At 47.7% G+C, this 20,162-nt stretch overlaps 1 protein-coding gene across 1 annotated transcript; it reads right to left on the reverse strand.

Annotated features, from left to right (window-relative positions):
* Nucleotides 1–19,202: 19,202 nt before the first annotated feature.
* On the reverse strand, nt 19,203–20,040 carry LOC119385351 (trichohyalin-like). The gene has a single exon (XM_037652807.2). It carries the CDS (start codon nt 20,004–20,006, stop codon nt 19,203–19,205), a length of 804 nt encoding a protein of 267 aa, XP_037508735.2. The 5' UTR covers nt 20,007–20,040.
* Nucleotides 20,041–20,162: the final 122 nt, after the last annotated feature.

Raw genomic sequence — 20,162 nt, forward strand, 5'->3', positions numbered from 1 at the left:
GCGGGTTCGAATCCCGCCGCCTCATAAGCAATTTTTTTCGTAGATTTTAACGCGGTAGCGTTAGAGAGCTCGTGTCGCAGAAATTCCGCTGTCGGCGTCGGCACCGTTGGTTGTGAGCGAAAAATCATCCGTGAGCGAAAAATCGAGAAAGTAGCAAATAAAATAAACGATAAAATCTTCGGTCCCAATGAGGATCGAACCCGGGCCGTTCGCGTGGCAAGCAGGTGTCTTACCACAAAGCCACGATGTTGCTTGCAGCTGCTTCGGACAAAAACACTACATAAATGTCATGTAGTGAAAGGAGTCTCGACGCATTTTGTTCGGCAGGTGTCACGACGAAAACGAGCCCATACGGTAGGCGCATTCGCGAGGCCATCAAACTACGTCGAAAAACGCCGGGATAGTGCAGCCATCGCCGCTAAATACACACACGAACTTTCAAACAGCTCTAAAAATGGACAACTATGTCCATCTAGAGGAAAACATATCAAGCCAACGCAGCAAACGCTAGATAATGTGCTACCATCTGTGAGGCATTGTGAGAAATATGTCTCGCCTTTTCATGGCTTCCGAGAGGGCCGGCGCGCGGCGTATATCTTGGAGGCCATGCGACTCTTGCTTTAGATCGAAAGCCTGTAAAATTCGCGCGCGTGCGTGCGTGTGTGTGTAACAATACACATTAATAAGTATGCACTTAGTGGTTGAAGTGCGCACTAGGGGCCGGATTTCGCTATCGCGTTCAACTCTTAAAGGCGAAGCTTAAGGGTCCCCCAATTTTTTTTTATTTTTTATATTTTTCTTTCTGTCTCTGTTCCTTTCTCTCTGTGCTCGTTCTCTCGCTCATCAGGGTTATAGGAGACCACGCCGGAGAAATCGGCGCACGTGTTTTGGGAGCGAAGCAGAAGTTGAAATGGATGAAGCGAGCGCGTACTGGTTCGTGATGATAATAATTACTGTTCGCACTACCCGGCGCAACGGAAAGCTTAAAGAGCTCCGCTCTTAAAAGTTCAGTCTTGAAGACACCGACTGCTGCCTTCGCCAACGTCATGATCACGTGACAATATGAGCCGGAGAGCGTGTGTTCCATGGCTTTCCTTGCGGCACGGTTTAGGTCTCCAGCGAGAAGCGAAGTCAGGCTAGCGATTGGGAAGGCGATACGAACACGGCCCGATTCCGCTATCGCGTTCTACTCTTGTTGCCACCGCCTCCGTGAGAGGTGGGCGCGCGGTGTGGTCGTAGCATCTGTTGGAGGCGTTGAGATAATGCGCCTTGGCTTTTCCGTCGTTTCCGAGAGATGGCGTGACCACACCGCGCGGATGTTCCCTTACAATTACAAACACGTAGTATGTACATCGCTAGTTATCCATAACAATGGACACATACATTTGTGCGCGCATTCTCTTACACACACGTAGAGGGTGCATCGATACTTAGAAAAAAATGTCACGTTCACAAAATGCCACGAAAAAAATGTAGACCTTCCCGCACGCCACCGGGCTGTTGACACGCTTGTTATGGATTCTGTGCATTCGCGATGACTGACTGCAATGACCGAAAGTGTCAGTGGTGTGTGTGCGTTTGTGCAGTGAGTGAACTAAAAACGTGCGAACGCAGAGAGAACAGAGGCACTATCTACTGTTTGCCCCAATAATGCACCAGCGCACAATACTGGCTCGTACTTTGGACATACAAAACACAAAACACTGTTGTCATAAAAGCGCTGCTGAAGAGGGCGGAAACCTTTACTTTTACGCTATAGGTATGTCGCGCGCGCGCGCGTGTATGCGTGTGTATGTGTTTTTTCGTGCATGTGTGCGTGCATGCGGATATCGCTATCGCGTTAAGCTCTGAAAGGCGAAGCTTTAGGGTCCCCTAATTTTTTCTCGTCCTGCATTGCATCTTTGTCATGAATCTAAGATGGTCAAAATAATTTTTAGATGGTACCACCGCACCTTGGGCGAAGACGGGATTGCGAATGTTTTCGCCAGAAGTTGTCTTCCGGGCGAGTATTGGAGTCGCTCTTTGGTGGCAGATCTGGGTGTGAAACTCTTTACTGACAAGTGAAAAGGAGGACCATCTTCTTCTATCGGTACTTTTTTAAGGAGGTCCAAAGGGCACCGCAAGAAATTAACTTTCTTTTTTTCTTGGCGAGCAAGTGAGTGCGAAAGCATTCACTAATACAGTGTGTAAGGGTTGCTTTCTATTCTAGAAAGCATGTTTGTTTAAAAACGAAGTGATGCACACGAAATATTTTCTTTCGCCTGTCTTAGCTGAGGCGCGAACTTCAGTTGTTCATCCAGAAAAGATATTCCGCATATATAAAGCAGTTTGACGGGCATTTCCCGCTGAATCTTCGACCTGCCACTGGCGCAAGATCCAAAGTTGAAAAGCGTGAAAAGAGAAAATAAAAAAAATTTGCAGTGGCTTAGCTCGGGTATGCCAGGATGTACGTAGCGTTAGCGAAGGTTCAGCTGATTATTCTTAGCTTTCCAGGTTGTCTAGGATTATTAGCATTCTTCTGTTCATTCTTCGTACGCTGAACCGCTAATTGCCAGGGAACTACTTCGGGATCCGATGAGATAAGCTTCTTGCCTCTTCTTCGCCGTTGAGCAGCATTTGCGCTCTCCTTCTCCATGACGTTACCCACCTGCAAACGCCAGTCAGAGGCGCTATCAAGCGGCTCCAGCGCAGTGGCAGAGGGCGACTGCACAGCGAAGGCGAATATCTGCGCGCGCGCCGGCGCCAGTATGTCTGCCATGCCTACGACGTCACTCCTCCCGAACGCGCAGACCAGCAGCGGCGAGCCGCGCACGGCGGTGGCGGAGAGCGCGCGAGATGCCGGCTCCGGTGAGCCAGCTGTGTGACACCACTGTTCCTCGCGCATGCGCAGCACGGCTCATAAGGATCACGCGAAATGGGCTCCGGCTAAGCAAGTGTAGCTAACGCTACAAAAAAAAGGACACCGGGCCTGCGCGGAACAAGGATTACAATAACAACCAAAGGTCCATGGAGGAGCGGCCTTCATAGAACAGGTTGCAAACCCTCTTAGGGCGCATTATGCAAGTACAGTTGCGACGTACCCAATATGCCAGAAATCATCATTCTGCTAAGCAGCGAAGCGCCCACTACACATTTCTAATACCGGTGTCACACGGGTACTTTTGATCGCGATCATGCTTAACCTGGATCGAACTTCGTCGTAATTTGCTCCTTCACGCAAGCAGCAGAAGAAATCCAATCACAGTTGAGAAATGTGATCCCGACCGGGCTTAATCGCAATCAGCAGCGCACCGTGTGATACCGGTATAAGGCAAGCTGCAAAAATCGTTGTTGCTGGGGCGGATGGCGATGAAGATGATGAAGAGTTATTGCTGAGCCCATAATTTCTACTTTACCGACGTTGGCCTTTGTCTGTACGGCGCGATTTGAAAAGTTTGCCACGCCGGTCGACCTTGCTAAATCTCCTTTGTTAACATCCGAATTCCTTCACCTTGACTTTTCGTGGAAAGATCGATGGTGCTCCACCAGAAGGGCAGAAATCTCTATCACCAGACTACGATGCCGAGTTCCCCCACTGAACTTTTACCTGCACAGGTCTGGTTTGTCAGAGTCACATTTATGCCTCCACTGCAACGAGAGTGAATCTCTGCATCATTTATTTATAACATGCAGAGTGTTCAAAAGTCTAAGAAAAATACTTCTAGAGGAACCTCTCCGAAGGATGGGCTTAAATTTATCTCTTGCGGTGGTTCTTTCCTTTGGTGCAACCGAATTGGGCCACAGCCACAGGAACATTTTCGAAGCCGTATGCGATTTCCTACGGGAGACAAAGCGAATTGAAGTTAAGTTTATTTCATTTCACATTATTTTTCATTCATATTCGCTCCATATTTTTTCTTTAGCATAGACTAGTCGATTGAGTTTTTCTTTAGCTATTTTTTTCTAACCATATTCGAAATATAGAACAATTTTATCTCTAAAATAAGGTGCCGCCCGTTTCATGGCCGATCCCCCGCAGTGGGTTGCGCCAGGTTGTCAAGGAACAACCAACCAACCAACCGTTGTAATGGGCGGAAAGGTTTGAACCACCCACTCTTTACGCAATTCACCTGGTGTTACGCCTGGTGCGATTCTACTCTTCGGCCACGCATTATTGCATCTGTTGACGCGAATCCTCGACATACGTGAAGCTTGTATAGGGTCTTTTTCCGAAGAGGTTTCGAGCACTGGAGTGGCTTTGTGGTAGAACACTTGACATTCACGAAGAATGCCAGGGTTCGAATCCACCCAAAACCCTGTTTCTCGTTATGCACGATAGCTGCGACGGACACCGGCTGCAGCGGCGGCGCAAAACATCGCCGCCAGAATCTGTCGTTGTTTTCAGCTCACAACAGCTTACGCTGTAAAAGAAGCTGGAATAAACAGGTCCCTGTGAAATACCTGCCAGACAGTACGACCATTATTACAATGTCGATGGGCGTGGACCCAAGCCATCTCTTAGAAAGAACGCCAGGCCTGCGCGGAAAGCGCAGCACAGTCACAGCGAAAGTTGGAAGAGCGGCATTTCTAGAGCTACAAGTACACTAGCAACGTACCCACTACGCTAAAAATCACAATTCTTGTGAAGTTGGGAAGCATCCACTGCACCATTTTTCGTCATCCTGCGGAGAAGCGAGATACCATCTGTAAGGCACTATGTGCACTTTGTTGATGCGACGGATGATGACGATGAAGAATTATGGCTGAGCCCTTTGTAAAGGATTGCACGCTTTAAACGAACCGCCAGTTACGTCATTCGCGTTGTGTGGCACCCGGTCGTTATCTCACCCTCCTACCACGCTATATAACATACGTTAACGTGAGAAAGAGAGAGAAAGGGGGGGGGGCGGAAGAACTTTATTGAGACCCTCAGGAAATGGATCATGGGGGCCTTATGGGCCTCATTGGCAACCAATAGAGGTGCACTTGCGAGGAACCCACTATGCTATCAATCATAATTTTTGTGAAGTAGGGAAGCAGCCACTATGCCATTTTTCGTCATTCTGCGGAGAGCCGTGGTACCCGTTAAACACATGCAAGGCATTATGCGCACTTTGTTGATGCTGTGCTTGATGACGATGAAGAATTATGGCAGAGCCCTTTGTAATGGGTTGTAATCATTCAACAACCCACTCGTAGCGCAATTTGCATTGTGTGGCACCTGGTAACAGAATTAGCGTTGTGTGACGCCTATTTGTTATTGTATTCTTCTACCACGCTACATTACATTTGTGGTTCTTTGTAATGTGGAACCACATTACAATGTGGTTCTTTCCCGACATGAAGCCTATATAGGGTCTTTTTGCAAAGCATCTTCAAGCACCGGCATGGCTGTGAGGTAGAGTACTGGGCTCCAACGCAGCGGGCCGACGTTCGCACCCCGTTCATCCTGGAAATTATGTCTTATTTCCTTTTGTTTTTTATTTCGTGCGATAACGGTTACGGACACCGGCGCCGGCGGCGGACAGCTACGGAGCCAAAAAGGGCCCTTGTGATCTCATACCAGCTTTCGCTGTAAAAAAAGATACCGGGTCGGAACCGGAGGGGGCTCTGCCCCCCACGTAGCAATTCGGAGGGGTAGCCTAAGCGGTGAGCTACTAAGACCTGTTTGCGACACCGAAATTAGCAATTTTTCAAATTGTTGGCGATTTTGTTTGCCAGTAACAGTAAACTTCAGTGGTGGCGGTAAAATAGCTCGAGAGGTCGTATACTTATGTACTTGTTAACGCAGTGGTGGTTCAAGCCACAAACGCCCTTGTCGGGAGTTTTTGCACCGTCACTTCATCTAGCTACAACGCTTTTCTATGTTCCCTTTCAAATAACGTCCTGCTACTAAATTTGAATCAACCTAAAGGGCAAAACATACATGTTCCCCTTAGGAGAAATTTTTGACGCTGCAAACGCGGAATCGCTTACTGTGATGTAAATTGTTAGCGTCCAAACAGAGGGCAGGAGGCAAACGAGAAACGCATTTTTCTTTTTTGTTTTCACAATGCGACATGTAATGCAGCTTGTCCGCTCTTTAACTGCTTACCCAAACCTTTCTAGGAGCTTAAGCCATTCTGGAGCCAGGGTTAGCTATCAGCGAACGAACAATTCAGCTGCACTAATGCGCTTACTATAGGGTACATAAAGTAAGAGTGAAGTAACGGCAAAAAGAAACAGCACTTACCGCCCAACTTTCACCTGTGGTCTCGCAGTCAGTCGTGCTGCCTAAGAAGGTGCGCCTGCTTCTGCTCAGATGCAATTACTGTGGCGAACTTTGCGTCAGGTTCGCTCCGAGAGCAATGCCTGTCCGAGAGCGGCCTGCGGAAGTGAAGCGAGGGCAAGGGTCGAGCATGGCCCCGACCGCGGTCGCTTCCGAAGCGCACTTCCTGCGGACACGGCGGCGGGGCACGTCGCGCTTGATTGGTCACTTGGTGCTGCCACTCTGACATCTCCTCGGCCGGTTGGGTTTTACATTTCGCGCCGCCACGCCTCGGCGAGAAAGGATTGCTGCCAACAGTTGGCGGGTCGAACACGTAAATTGTTCTCGGCAAGTGAACCGTCACGGCCGACTGACTGCCGTTCGCTTGTGCGGAAGTTCGTCACTTCCACCAAAGCTAAGAAAATTTTAACGCGGCTCTACATGTATGGCGCACAGAAATAATGCAGCTGGAAGGGAATCTTTGTCGGATGTGCTTTTTCATTTGTTAAAAGAATTTCATTGGTAATGTATGGCCACTGTGTAGTATTTGCATTTATTACTAGGAGCTATTTTGGCATGGAAAAGGAATAGCTGCGTAATTCAGCTGCATAAGAACAGGGAAATCAGTTGATATTTGTGTTGAGCTCCCGCAAATAGTTTAAACATCTTGCACTGCAGGCTAGATGCGGAAGTCGGTTTTCAACGTAAAATAGGGCGTTTCAGCGCAGCCTTCTTTAAAAAATTCGGCAGATCCCACGTAGCGTGGGAATCAAAGTTATGCGAAACATGCGCGGGATGGTGACAGTCGTGTAATTTTTCAAATTGACGAAACGTTACGGAATGACGGTACAGAAATGTGCAAGTGGTATACGCACACTCATATGTTGAAGAGTCGCATATGTATTATATAAGTAGTTGTTTACAGTTGCGTAACGATGCCAACAGCAACATGGGTCTTACCAACACCGGACGCGGTAAGCTGATATGTAGTGCTTATATTCTTCAATACTAGATAGCGCGAATCCAAACAAGAAAAAGAAGGAACACAGATGCACAGGACAGGCGTTACTCGCAACCATGCCTCATTCAGGAGAGTTTCCCTAGATATATACACAGCCGAGTGGCACGCGCAGGCGCACTGCACGTACTTTACAGTCACAGTTGCAGTTGTTACTGTTGTTATGCTTATACTTGTCCGTTATGACGGAGAACGCACGCACGTTTCAGGAACCCGTGTGCATGTGTGGAAGGGGTTCTTGACAGTTCTTGAATAAGGTCATCATCACGATGATCAGTGAGCACCAGCAGCTGGACAGGACTTGTTTTCGGAGGACTTGTTTTTGGTAGCGGCTACGAACGGTACAAGTCTAGCGAAGTGCGAGGTACAGTAGATCTGGTGGAAACCGCGGATGGCTTTTACGAAGAAATGATCTATAATGCCTCCTGTATTGAACGTGGCACCGAGGTCTTGTGATGCCCTGTCCACATGCAAGCCGTCTTTCATGCCGTCTAAGAAGCAGGCGCTGTTGTTTTTCAATAAATCAATGTTGAAGTCACCGGTAAGCATGAGGGACACGGTCCTCTCGGCATAGTTTTTGTAGGAAGCACTGATCCCTGTCTTTGCGTAATCCGCGTGGTCGACGTTGAGTACCACGTGGACGAGTGGATGGTAGTTGAGAGTCTTCCAGGGGTGCTCTGTCCTCAGCTTCCCCACTTTCTTTGCGTCCGCCGCGGTGGTGTAGTGGTTACGGTGTTCGGCTGCTGACCGGTCGCGGGTTCAATCCCGGCCGCGGCGGTCAAATTTCGATGGAGGCAAAATGCTAGATGGCCGTGTACTGCGCGATCTCGGTGCACGTTAAAGAATACCAGATGGTCAAAATTTTCGGAGCCCTTTGCTACCGCGTCTCTCATAATCATATGCGGTTTTCGGACATAAAACCCCAACAGTTATTACTATTATCACTTTCCTCGCGTGTCAATGCGTGTGTGTGTTCGTGGTTGCTGTGTTGGTGGAGACTGTATCACCTGTGGCACATACCCGTATAACATGAACTCTGGTATGCGGGTATGTGCCACATGTGACTGAGAGAAAGGGTTTCATGACGTACGCGACGCGTATTTTGCGTTATTCATGTCATGATCAGTGAATCGTGTTCATCATACACTCATCCCCAGCTATGCCAATTTTGGTATATTACAAGTTATGGAGATGATCAGGAGAGCGCCCAGACGTAGGCGGCTAGATAGATAGATAGATAGATAGATAGATAGATAGATAGATAGATAGATAGATAGATAGATAGATAGATAGATAGATAGATAGATAGATAGATAGATAGATAGATAGATAGATAGATAGATAGATAGATAGATAGATAGATAGATAGATAGATAGATAGATAGATAGATAGATAGATAGAAACGGCCGAAGTGCCTGAGCTTTGCTAAGAAATGCTTCGCATTTAAAAACAGTAGAAGCCGTCACGGCACGTCAAGGGGTAACTGCCGAGCAGACGCGAGCGTTCCGATGCACCAACCCGAACGGTGTCTTTCTTGCTGAGTGGCACCATCTGCCTTTCGAAACGGCGCTGACCTTCTTCATTACACCTCCGGAAAACGAGCCATCCTGATGACTTAAGGGCAGGAGACTACATTAGGACCGTAGTAAGGCTTGAGCCGGTCTATATGCACAGTCTCGCGTCCGCAGCATCGTTGATCAGAAGACAGCGCAAACGGCTCAGTTATGTATTTACGCGTGATGACTGCTGGACAACGCGGTAAGGGCTGTAGTACTTCGAAAAAAAAAATTATTGGCTGGCCAGGGCTCGCTAAAGGGACCCAGAGCCACACAAGAGAACCAAGCATATAAGAAGCTGGAGCCTTCGATAGGTCGCGATGGTGCTACTGGCGTTGCTGATCGGAAGTGGTGAGGAACAGGGCAAGCTGGCGACACTTTTCCGCGTATTTAGCTTCTTGGCTGTCGACTCAGTCACGTCGGGGCGGTACGGAAGAATGGTGTCTAGTATGCATGAGGGCTCGCGTCCTTAAATTAGAAAGTATGAAGAGAATCCCGTGGTGGTCTAAGTCACAGTATTATGCGCCTACGTCATCAAGGTGAGAACACGGTCCCAGTTTGAGTGATCAGATTCGACGTACATTGACAGCATATCGCCCAATGTTCTGTTAAATTGTCCTGCGGGGCCGTTAGTTTAAAGATGGTATGCACTGGTGGTCCGGTGAATGATTCGGCATCGCTTTAGAAGCGCTTCGACGGCTTTGGACAGAAATACGCGCCCTCGGTCACTGAGCACTCACGTGATGCGTAATGACTTAGAACGAGGTGGTATGAAAAATTCGGCAAATTCCACGTAGCGTGGAAATCGATGTTATGCGAAGCATGCGGTGGGAAGGTGACTGGCGTAATGTTTTACATTGAGCGAAACGTTACGAAATGACTCTAAAGATACGTGCAAATTATATACGCACACACATATGTTGAAGAGTCGCACATGTGTTATATAACCAGTTGTTTACCGTTCCGTAACGATGCCGAAAGCAGCATGCGTAGTAACAACACCAGACGCGGTAAGCTGATATGTATTGCTTATACTTGTAAGTACGTTATGATGGAGAACGCACGCACGTTTCACGAGCCCGTGTGCATATGTGGAAGGGATTCTTGAGAGTTTTCAGGCTGATGGCGGCGAGCCGAATGTTTTTGTTATTGTAACTGATGTGCGCAACACAGACCTTGCCGATTCCGCTGCTTCTCTGCATGTATTCTGTGCCTGGCGACCGGCGAAGTGGAATGCGGCCCATGTTGAAGTTGCGCATCGCCGTGTTGCGCATCGCCGTGCAGGTGCGGAGCCGTCGATGTGACTGCGGGTAGCACCTCGGCGACTTGCTCCCGAACAACACATTGTATTGATGTTGGTAGCGTAGATGGGGCCGGTAAAAGAGACAGCTGGCGGGCGACCTCCTCGCGTACAAGCTGCTTGATCTCTTGGAGTAAAGCAGCGTGGTCCTGCGCAGGGTCAGCAGACGTTAAAGCGGCAATTGTTTAACCTGACTCACTGGCGCGACGAGTACTGTGACGTTGCTTCCAGAGTTTGTGATAGCTCTGGCACAGCTGTATGACGTCCACTACAGTTTGCGCGTTCTTAGCGGTGAACGTCTGAAAGGCATCGTCAGAGACACCTTTCAAGATATGCTTGTTCTTTTCCGCCTCAGTCATTGATGGGTCGATGCGCCTGCCAAGGGTGACCACATATTCAATATAAATGCGTGGTGTAATTTTCACCGCTTTGCTAAGCTCGACCTCGCAGGCGCTGTTCGTAACGTAACTCGCCATGTGCAGACCGACTGAAAAGTTCAGCGAATGCCGTTCTGAAGGCCGATCAGGTGGTAGGGTCAGTGCTGTGGTTACGGAACCACAGTCTGACGACGTCAGTTAAGTAAAATATGACGTTAGCTAGCTTGTGCGCATCGTCCTCTCAGTTGTGCTTGCTTACCACGTCGTACTCATCAAGCCGTCCTTGTCGTCGGTATGACTGAAAAAAGTTAGTTAACCCTCGCCGCCCAGAGAATGGAAGTAAATTGAAAAGAGGAGATGACAGGAAAGATTAAAAGTGAGAGGGAAAGACGAAGATGAGGGGAGAGAGAGACAGGAAAAGGCAACTGCCGATTTCCCCTAGGTGGGTCAGCCCAGGGGCGCCGTCTACGTGAAGCCGGGGCCAAAGGGGTGTGTTGCCTCTGCCGGGGGGCCTTAAAGGTCCAATCACCCGGCGTCGGCTCAACCCCCAGGATCCCCTTTTCCCCGAACACGGCAAAGCCACGCACGGCGAGGCGTGGGAGGGGACGAAACCCCCCGTTAGCTCGGGTCCGTGGTGTCGCTACACACCAAACGCCTACTTGCGCAGACGCCCCTGCGGGGGAGACAGAAGTTAGTTATTTATATTGGGTTTAATGGCGCAAGAGCAACTCAGGCTAAGCTGCGCCAAACACAAGGTGTTCTATTATAAGCAGTATCTCTAAAGTTTATCTAAAAAGCCGCTTGCTTTCAGGAAATTGATAGCGTTACATAGGGGAAGAAGTGGATCATCTCCTAGAATCAGATTCGGGTGCATAGGTATTTGACGCTTGTAAAACTCTCTGAAATGTTTTCGTCTTTCTGTTTCAATGTGTGGGCACGTGATTAGAATATGTGTAACTGTTAATGGCTGTTGACATTTTCCACATTCCGGCATGTCTTCCCCTTGGAGCAAAAAGTTGTGAGTGAGGTGGGTGTGCCCAATGCGGAGTCGGCATAGGATAACCTCAATGAACCGTTCATGGTGACGGCACGACTTCCATTCTTCCACCGTGGGCTTCACTAGATGCAGTTTATTACTCGTGCAGGAGTCCCATTGTGGCTGCCATTTTGAAGATAATGCTACGCGAATGTTATGAAGGCTGTCATTAAGGGGAATATTTATTCGCTTAACCGATGTCTGTGCTGCTAGAGACGCACATTCGTCCGCCTTTTCGTTGCCTGGTATCCCTATGTGGCTTGGTACCCAAAAACAGAAACGAATAGTGACATCCTCGTTACTGGAGATAGTGTGTAGGATATCACCGAGTAAAGGTTCGCACTCCGATCTTAAATGTAGCGCCTTTACTGAACTTAATGAGTCCGTGTAAATGATTGCTTGTCGGTGTTTCTCGGTGATGATTTTTTGTACTGCTTCCCATAAGGCGTACATTTCAGCGCTGAAAATGGACATGAACTCAGGTATTCTGACACTGACAGCGCTTTCTTTTGTCAAAATCCCAATGCCTACATGGTGTTTTGTTTTCGAGCCGTCTGTGTATATTTCGGTATATCCTTTGTATTTGTCCTGAAGTGCACGGAATTCCTGGATTATGTATTCTGGCGCGGTGTTGTGTTTCTTTAGATTGGTCAGTGAAAAGTCACACAGCTGCGTCCGATCAGACCATGGCGGTAGTCTCGGCGGTTTCATGGCGACATTGAGTGCGTCCTCACAAATATCGCATGAGCGGCAATGCTCTTCAAAACGTAAAATCAGTGGTTTGATGAAGTGTGGCCTATTAGAGTCATGTAAGCGTGAGTGGCATTGCGTGATGTTGTGGCATATATGTTGAGACTGTGACCTGATCCTCAAAACATGAGAGGGTTAAAAGTGCGCGACGTTGGCATAGCGGAGGTTCATTGCACTCTATGTATAAACTCTGTATCGGGGATGTTCTATACGCGCCACTGGACAATAGGAGACCGAGATTGTGTACGGAGTCCAGACGCCCAATGTAGGATTTCCTGGCCGAGCCGTAAACAACAAACCCATAATCTAAAATACTGCGGACAACAGAACGATAAACCTTCAGGAGGCATAATCTATCAGAACCCCAGTGCTTATGGGACAATACCTTTAGTATGTTAAGCGCTTTATTTGCCTTTATTTTAAGTGCATTAATATGAGCAAGAAAATTCAGTTTACTGTCAAATGTCACACCTAAAAATTTTTGTTCGTGTTTCATCATCATCGCCATGTTTAATGTAAGAACTGGGTCTGGGAATAAACCTCTTTTTAATGTAAACATCACAGCAAGTCTTTTGTGTGGAAAAGCGGAAACCATTTCTGTCGGCCCAATGTGTTAGTTTGTTTATGGTAATTTGAAGCTGCCTCTCACAGGTTGATAGGTTAGAGGCACGAGAAGCGATTTGCAGATCGTCAACATATAGAGAGTGCATTATTGTGGGAGGTATGATCTTATTGATTGAATTCATTTTTACTATGAACAAGGTAGTGCTAAGGATACAGCCTTGTGGTACGCCATTTTCCTGGACAAACGTGCGTGAAAGCACAGTGCCCAACCGCACCTGAAATGTTCTGTTAGTCATGAAGTCGGACAAACACTTTAGCATTTTGCCTCGAATGCCTAGATTAGCGAGGTCTTGCAGAATTCCGTGTCGCCACGTGGTATCGTAGGCATTCTCTAGATCGAAAAAAACCGCGTTGTTGTCGCGTTGTTGAAGGGGGCCGGAACAAACAACAGTTGGAGGGGTTATTGTTTTAGGAGGCGTTGGTTGTTGCCGGGAGATCAGGCTGCTAGTCGCCGTCCGTGGTCATGAGATCAGCTGGATGCGAGGTACGATTGCGAAGTTCTGGAATAGTAGAGTACGCAGCACCTCCACCAGTTATAACAGCGCGTTTGGGTGCAGCGGTTCTTTCTTAAACGGTAAAAACCCTCACGGCACGTCAAGGGGTAACAGCAGAGCAGGCGCTAGCGTTCCGATGTTGTTGTTCACCTATTAACTGTGGCTCACACCCACTGTGGGTTGGTTCCTGGAAGAATGGCACAACCCCCCGCGGGGGATCGGCCACGAAACGTGGGGGATTGGCGTTGGTTGGTTCCTAGAGGAGTCACTCAACCCACCGTGGGGGATCGGCCATGAATCGTGCGGCAGCAGGACTTGCGAAAAAAAGGAAAATTCTATAAAGATAATTTGCAGGCAAGCGAAAATATTACTTGTGTTTGCAGCTTCTGTATTGAATGGCAAAGAAAAAGAGAGAGAGCAAGTGAAATCCAAAAATTAAATAAATGATGATGATGATGATGTGTGGTATTTTATGGCGCTAGAGCCGTTTGATGGCCAAAGAGCGCCATTTCCGTATACTAGAGATGTGAACAATGACATGGTGCGTGGCTGTATAGGGGCCTTAAAATTCCGCGCGCTGACGCGGGTAAAAACATAGAAGTATTTAAAATCATGACAGTGACGTGAAGTATGTCCAGTGAAAGTGGATGGCGAAAGGTCATGATCATAAAACCATGGCGGGGATGTAGTCACCGCAGCCGCGACCTCGGTACAGAGGTCGTGCTACGGATCAGCTCGAAATATGCAGTGAAAACTATGTACATCATTTAAAAACCTAAACAGTGATTAATGTCTAAAAATCGGATCCCTACCGATGAGCATCCCAGGGTGTAGTGGGAGCTGCTGTCGGTAGGGTAGTAAAAAGTGCTTTTTTCTCAGAGCATCTAACTCATCGCACTGTACGAGGATGCGGAGAACCGTAAGTGGTTCTCCACATCTCTCACACAATGGCGGATCGCCACCAGACAAAAGGTGTGAATGTGTTGAGTGGGTGTGTCTTATTTGTAGCCTTGTAAGTGTGACTTGTGTGTAGCGGGATCTGGATACTGCCGGCCAATTTTCAAGTCTCGGTTTGATAACGTGCAATTTGTTATCCGTTTGCCTATCCCACAGGAGCTGCCAGCACGCCCTGAGCTCCCGTCGTAGGAAGGGTTTCATGTCAACTGCAGGGACGGCCAGGGATGTATTGGCGGGTGCGTGGTCGTGCGCACACCCAGCCAGCTGGTCCGCCACTACGTTTCCAGCGATCTCGCGGTGCCCTGGCACCCAGCACACCACAACCCGTCGTTTAAGGGCGTAGATCGTGCATAAAAGAGAGTAAAGTGATATCAGGACAGGATTTTTATGTTTTTTCAGCGTTTTCAAAGCTGTTACGACGCTCAGCGAATCTGTGTATACAACCGCACGTTGCAGTTGCAATTCCTTTATATGCTTGATGGCCACAGATATCGCATGAGCTTCTGCAGTGAAGATGCTTGTTTGTGGGTGCAGAATACCGGATTTTGAAAAGGATGGGCCGACAGCTGCATAGGACACACCAGTACGAGACTTTGACGCATGTGTAAAGAATTCCGGGCAAGTGTATTTGTGTTGAAGTTCGAGGAAGTGTGTGCGAATGTGTGCAGTAGGTGCGTGTTTAGTAACCTCCACGAAGGATACGTCGCAGTCAATAATCTGCCACTGGCCCGGCGGTGGATATGCTGCGGGAGCCATCAACCGGTGCTCTAGAAGTGGCACGCCAGTTTCCTCAGCGAGGCTCCTCAAACGGAGGGAGTAGGGCTGTCTCAGTGAAGGACGGTTGTTGAACAAGGCAGCAAAGGACACATCATTAATTATGGTGTGAGCGGGATGTTCCTCGTCAGCGTTAACCTTGAGATAGTATGTAAAAGACAGGTAACATCTCTGCAGATGGAGCGACCATTCGTTTGATCCTACGTACAGACTCTCTACGGGGCTAGTTCGAAAAGCACCCGTAGAGAGGCGAATGCCTAGATGGTGGACAGGGTCGAGAATCTTTATAGCTGATGGTGTCGCAGACTGGTAGATTATAGCACCGTAATCTAGGCGCGTGCGTACGAGGCTTTTATATAAATTCATCAGACATTTCCTGTCACTACCCCACGTAGTGTGTGACAACACTTTCAAAATATTCATGGTTTTTAAGCACCTGTTCTTTAGATACTTGATATATGGTATGGAGGTCAGTTTTGTGTCTAGTATTAGTCCAAGAAACTTGTGCTCGGTTTTGACAGAAAGGCGTTGACCATGCAGGTCAGTGTCGGGGTCAGGATGGAGGCCCCTTTTTCGGCAAAACAAGACGCAATTAAATAAATGAGCAAATATAAATAAATAAATAAATAAATGAAGAAATAAAATAAGTATGTACTTGAAATATTAGCACACCAGTCTCTTTGATTCTTTCATATAGTTAAATACCGCTTCATATATGTCCCTGTTGCAGTGACTCAGTGCCGACGCCCCCAGGGAGAGTAATACCGTTACGGAAAACTCAAGCCCAAGTTTTCGGAAAGGAGGTTCGACAAATGTTTGCCTTAGGTTTTTATACCTGCGACATACTGTGAAAAAATGCTGTATGGTTCCTGCTTGCGTACAATAAAAACATTGAGAGAACAAAACGAGGCCTGTGTAAATAAAAATTTGGAGACGGAATTATGCATCGCAATTTAGTTAATGTAACTTCTAATTGTCTTGTGCCACACCATGAGCTATAACGACGGAAACCTAAGGTGCTGAAAATCTGCACCGTTTAGAACAGAAGATTTTGTGTGTTTGTCTCAAATACAAAAATTCGAAACCGTGCGATGGTATATTGGGAGGGTCTTAGAACCTTCAGGACCGGGCCCTGAATTGATGCTGCTGCCATTGTGTCCGCTGCTTAATTTAGCGTTATTCCAGTATGACCTGACACCTAAACCAAACGGACAATACGTACATGATTGGGCATGTATGTATGTAATTCCTGACAAAGAATCGGTCAGTATAACCATTGAAGAAATAGATGCTGGAAGTTTGCGTAATGCCAGAATAACTACCATTAATTCTGCCCGGAATATTGGCGTAAAATCGGGCAGTCGAAGTGAAAGGGACCAGTTTAATGATGCTGAGTAAATGCCCACTCCTGCCTTCTAATCTGTAACGGAGGCATCTGTGGCTATAACTGAACTTATCTGTGGTCTTCTAACAACCCGTTTAAATATTCAATGGGCAATAGTTTAGCATTGTTTGGAAATATATCATCAAATTCTATTATTGCTTTATGATTGAGTACACTTGGGAAAATTATATCACGGATTTTTACTTGTAACGGCTCCAATAGCTTTTGCACGAAAATTATTTGAGGACGATGTAGCCGAGACCACACACAAAAAAAATGCGGACGGCTCGCTAAGAAATACATATTGAGAGCGTCTGTGGGGGGAGGCATAGATAATGGTTGGACTGTTAGCATATGAAACCTAGTTTGCCGAGACGGCAGGTATGTTTCATGGTAAAGAATATTATTAGCAACAAACTTAGGAAGACCTAAACATAAACGTAATGCTTCAAGTTCTATAGTTAGAAGAGGGCGTAATTTATAAGTGGGTCCCCCACAGAATAACACACATCCAAACTCTAATTCTGGGCGGACATGCATGCAATACATCATTAACAATGTTTTGCTGCGCTTTCCAAAACGAACGCTGCTGATTCGCCTTAACAAACCACTTGCGCAGTGTTCTCTTCATTTCATATGAGGCTGGGCGATGGCCTCATGCTGACCGAGCATGACGTCAGATTGATTGAGAGCCGCTTTGTGACACGCGAAGAAGCCGCCGCTAAGTGCCCTGACGGCATGCGGCTACACTACAGCTATGCGGACGTCGACCGCTATAACGCAAGTTGCCTCGACGCTGCGGTACGGATGGTCGATTAAAATTTTTAGTCGATTAGCAGTGTATCGTTCATCAATTTAGCCTTTCGTCGATTGATTGCTTTCGATGTGATGTTTTAATCGATTAATCGACATTTTTGATGGGTGTTTTAAAAAGAAAACCTCATTGTTTGAGAGGCATCGTTTGTCTTTGATCTCGACCCAAGTCTTTCTATCAAACGCGCTAGGGATCACATGGGCGCATTTGCGCCTGCGTGAAAAGCTTTCGCCCACAGGGCTCAGCACAGGTGGCCCGTCGTCCTTGGGTGATGTCACGGATTCAAGGAACTTGAGGCCATCATGAATGGACGATTCGGCATCAGGTATTATTTCCTCGAAGCCTGCCTACTCGAGCGCGACGAAATTGGAGGCGCTTTCGGCGATCACACTGGTCGAAAAGTCGTGCCGGACTCGCAGCGTGGCCGAGGGTAAGGAAATCCCGAGAAAACTAAAAGAGAGACGAGGAGGAAGAGGAAGTAAATAAGACGCCCGCACTCGTAGGGACGGCATCTTTTCTCCGTTTTTCCGCTGGATATTGTGAAAGCCCTCGATAATACTATAATTGTGAACTCACCTGATCTCTTCCTTGAGATCACCCATGCGAGATTGCACAGCAACACACTGCCCTCAAACAGACCATCGGTACATGCGTCTGCAGAAAATAGAGCGACCTGCTAGAATGAACGGCAGCTGCCCCAGTGTACTCCACGGGTTTCACCTGGTCGTCGCCTTAACTCGGCGCTACGCGCACCTCTTCAATCGTGCGTACAGCCGGAACGGTAATATTAATAATAATGTTCGAGTTAACCGTTCAAAACCACGATGTGATTATGAGGGACGCCGTAGTAGAGGGCTCGGGAAATTTCGACCACCAGGGGTTCTTAAACGTTCGCCTAAATCTAAGTACACGGGCCTCCAGAATTTTCGCCTCCATCGAAAAAGTGGCCGCCGTGGCTGGGATGAGATCCCGCGTCCTTCGGGTCGCAAGTCGAGCACCGTAACCACTAGACCACTTTAGAGCCCGAACTGCGAGCGCTGTCTCATGTATCAGACATTGGAACATTTAGTATTTCGCGACTGTCCTTCCTTCGTGTCACAGCAGAACACGGAGGCCTCTAGGCTGGCTGGCGTGGGAGTGCAAGCATTAACTGAAAGCTGCATTTCTCCCGAAACATGCGACCATACCGTACTACCAAATGTTAAAATGGCGTTTTTTCAATGTTTATGCACTGCATGCTAGCCGTTTGATAAAGCAATGCACATGACCACGATTTGGGGACATCTGCACGTAGCGCCATCTTTCGTCGGTGAGAGCGGCGGCCTGCCGTAATTAAATGGGAAATAGGCGAAAAAAAAAATCATATCTGGCGAAAAAGGGTAGTTACCAAAAACGACTCCCGGTTATATTCAGCAACCAACCGGAACATCCTGCTAAAATTATAGTGTCGCACTACAAACCGCGTGGCTTCCCAGAGTGTTTAATAAGGGACACCATGTGTTTCTAATGGGTGGTGTTCAATTGTCCTGGGAAGCCACAAGCTTTGTAGTGCGTTACTGCAATTTTACCAGAATGTCCCAGTGTGTCTCTGTTGCATATACCCGGGAGTCGTTTTTGGTAGCTACCTCTTTTGACAGATAAGGTTTTTTTTTTCGCCTATTTCCCATTCAGTTATGGCAGGACGCCGTTGCTGCCACCGAGAGATGGCGCCACGTACAGATGTTCCCAAATCCTGCGAATGTTAAGTTGCGAATTTCGAAAAGGACGAAAATGGTCTGTTAGACCCTTTTTATATTCCGCGAGTGCGCTTCCTTGCGCTGCATATTCGCCCAAGTAATCGCGCTTGGTCTCACAAGGTTGTCCCCTTCGATACCCGCCGCTGCGCGCGACTTCAGGATTTCAATCTGTATCTCAGCCATTTCTTTTTCGTGTTTTTGTGTTGTCGCTCATGTTCTCTCAGCCGTTCTTCCCGCTCAAGCTCGAGCCTTTTTTGTTCTCGCTCATCTTCTCTCAGGCGTTCTTCCCGCTCTAGCTCGAGCTTTTTCTGTTCTCGCTCATGTTCTCTCAGGCGTTCTTCCCGCTCTAGCTCGAGCCTTTTCTGTTCTCGCTCATGTTCTCTCAGGCGTTCTTCCCGCTCTAGCTCGAGCTTTTTCTGTTCTCGCTCATGTTCTCTCAGGCGTTCTTCCTGCTCTAGCTCGAGCTTTTTCTGTTCTCGCTCATGTTCTCTCAGGCGTTCTTCCCGCTCTAGCTCGAGCTTTTTCTGTTCTCGCTCATGTTCTCTCAGGCGTTCTTCCCGCTCTAGCTCGAGCTTTTTCTGTTCTCGCTCATGTTCTCTCAGGCGTTCTTCCCGCTCTAGCTCGAGCTTTTTCCGTTCTCGCTCATGTTCTCTCAGGCGTTCTTCCTGCTCTAGCTCGAGCTTTTTCTGTTCTCGCTCATGTTCTCTCAGGCGTTCTTCCCGCTCTAGCTCGAGCTTTTTCTGTTCTCGCTCATGTTCTCTCAGGCGTTCTTCCCGCTCTAGCTCGAGCTTTTGCGCGTCCTGCAACACCTCCCAAGCAGTCCGCATACTCTCACCGTCCTTTCCACTTTCCTTAATTGCCTTTTGGATAGCTGGTTTTTTCATAATCTTGTCCACATCAACTCCCAACTCATCGCACAGCAACAGCAGGTCTGACCTCATCAACCTTCTCAAATCCATTTCAGCTGCTCTGACCAGTGGTTTGAATTGTTTCCTTAAATTTGTGCAAACACTAATTGCGACAAATTACCGATTCTCAGGACAATCAAAATGAACACACAGGTTTTGAAGTCTGGGGAATCAAAAGGAAAAGAACCATACGCTCACCCACGAATG

Source organism: Rhipicephalus sanguineus, chromosome 3 (genome assembly GCF_013339695.2).
Source record: "Rhipicephalus sanguineus isolate Rsan-2018 chromosome 3, BIME_Rsan_1.4, whole genome shotgun sequence".
NCBI classification, from domain to species: domain Eukaryota; kingdom Metazoa; phylum Arthropoda; class Arachnida; order Ixodida; family Ixodidae; genus Rhipicephalus; species Rhipicephalus sanguineus.

Excerpts from the sequence above, each read along its gene's own strand:
- LOC119385351 (XM_037652807.2), bottom strand. The coding sequence starts at position 20,006 with ATGGATTTGAGAAGGTTGATGAGGTCAGACCTGCTGTTGCTGTGCGAT.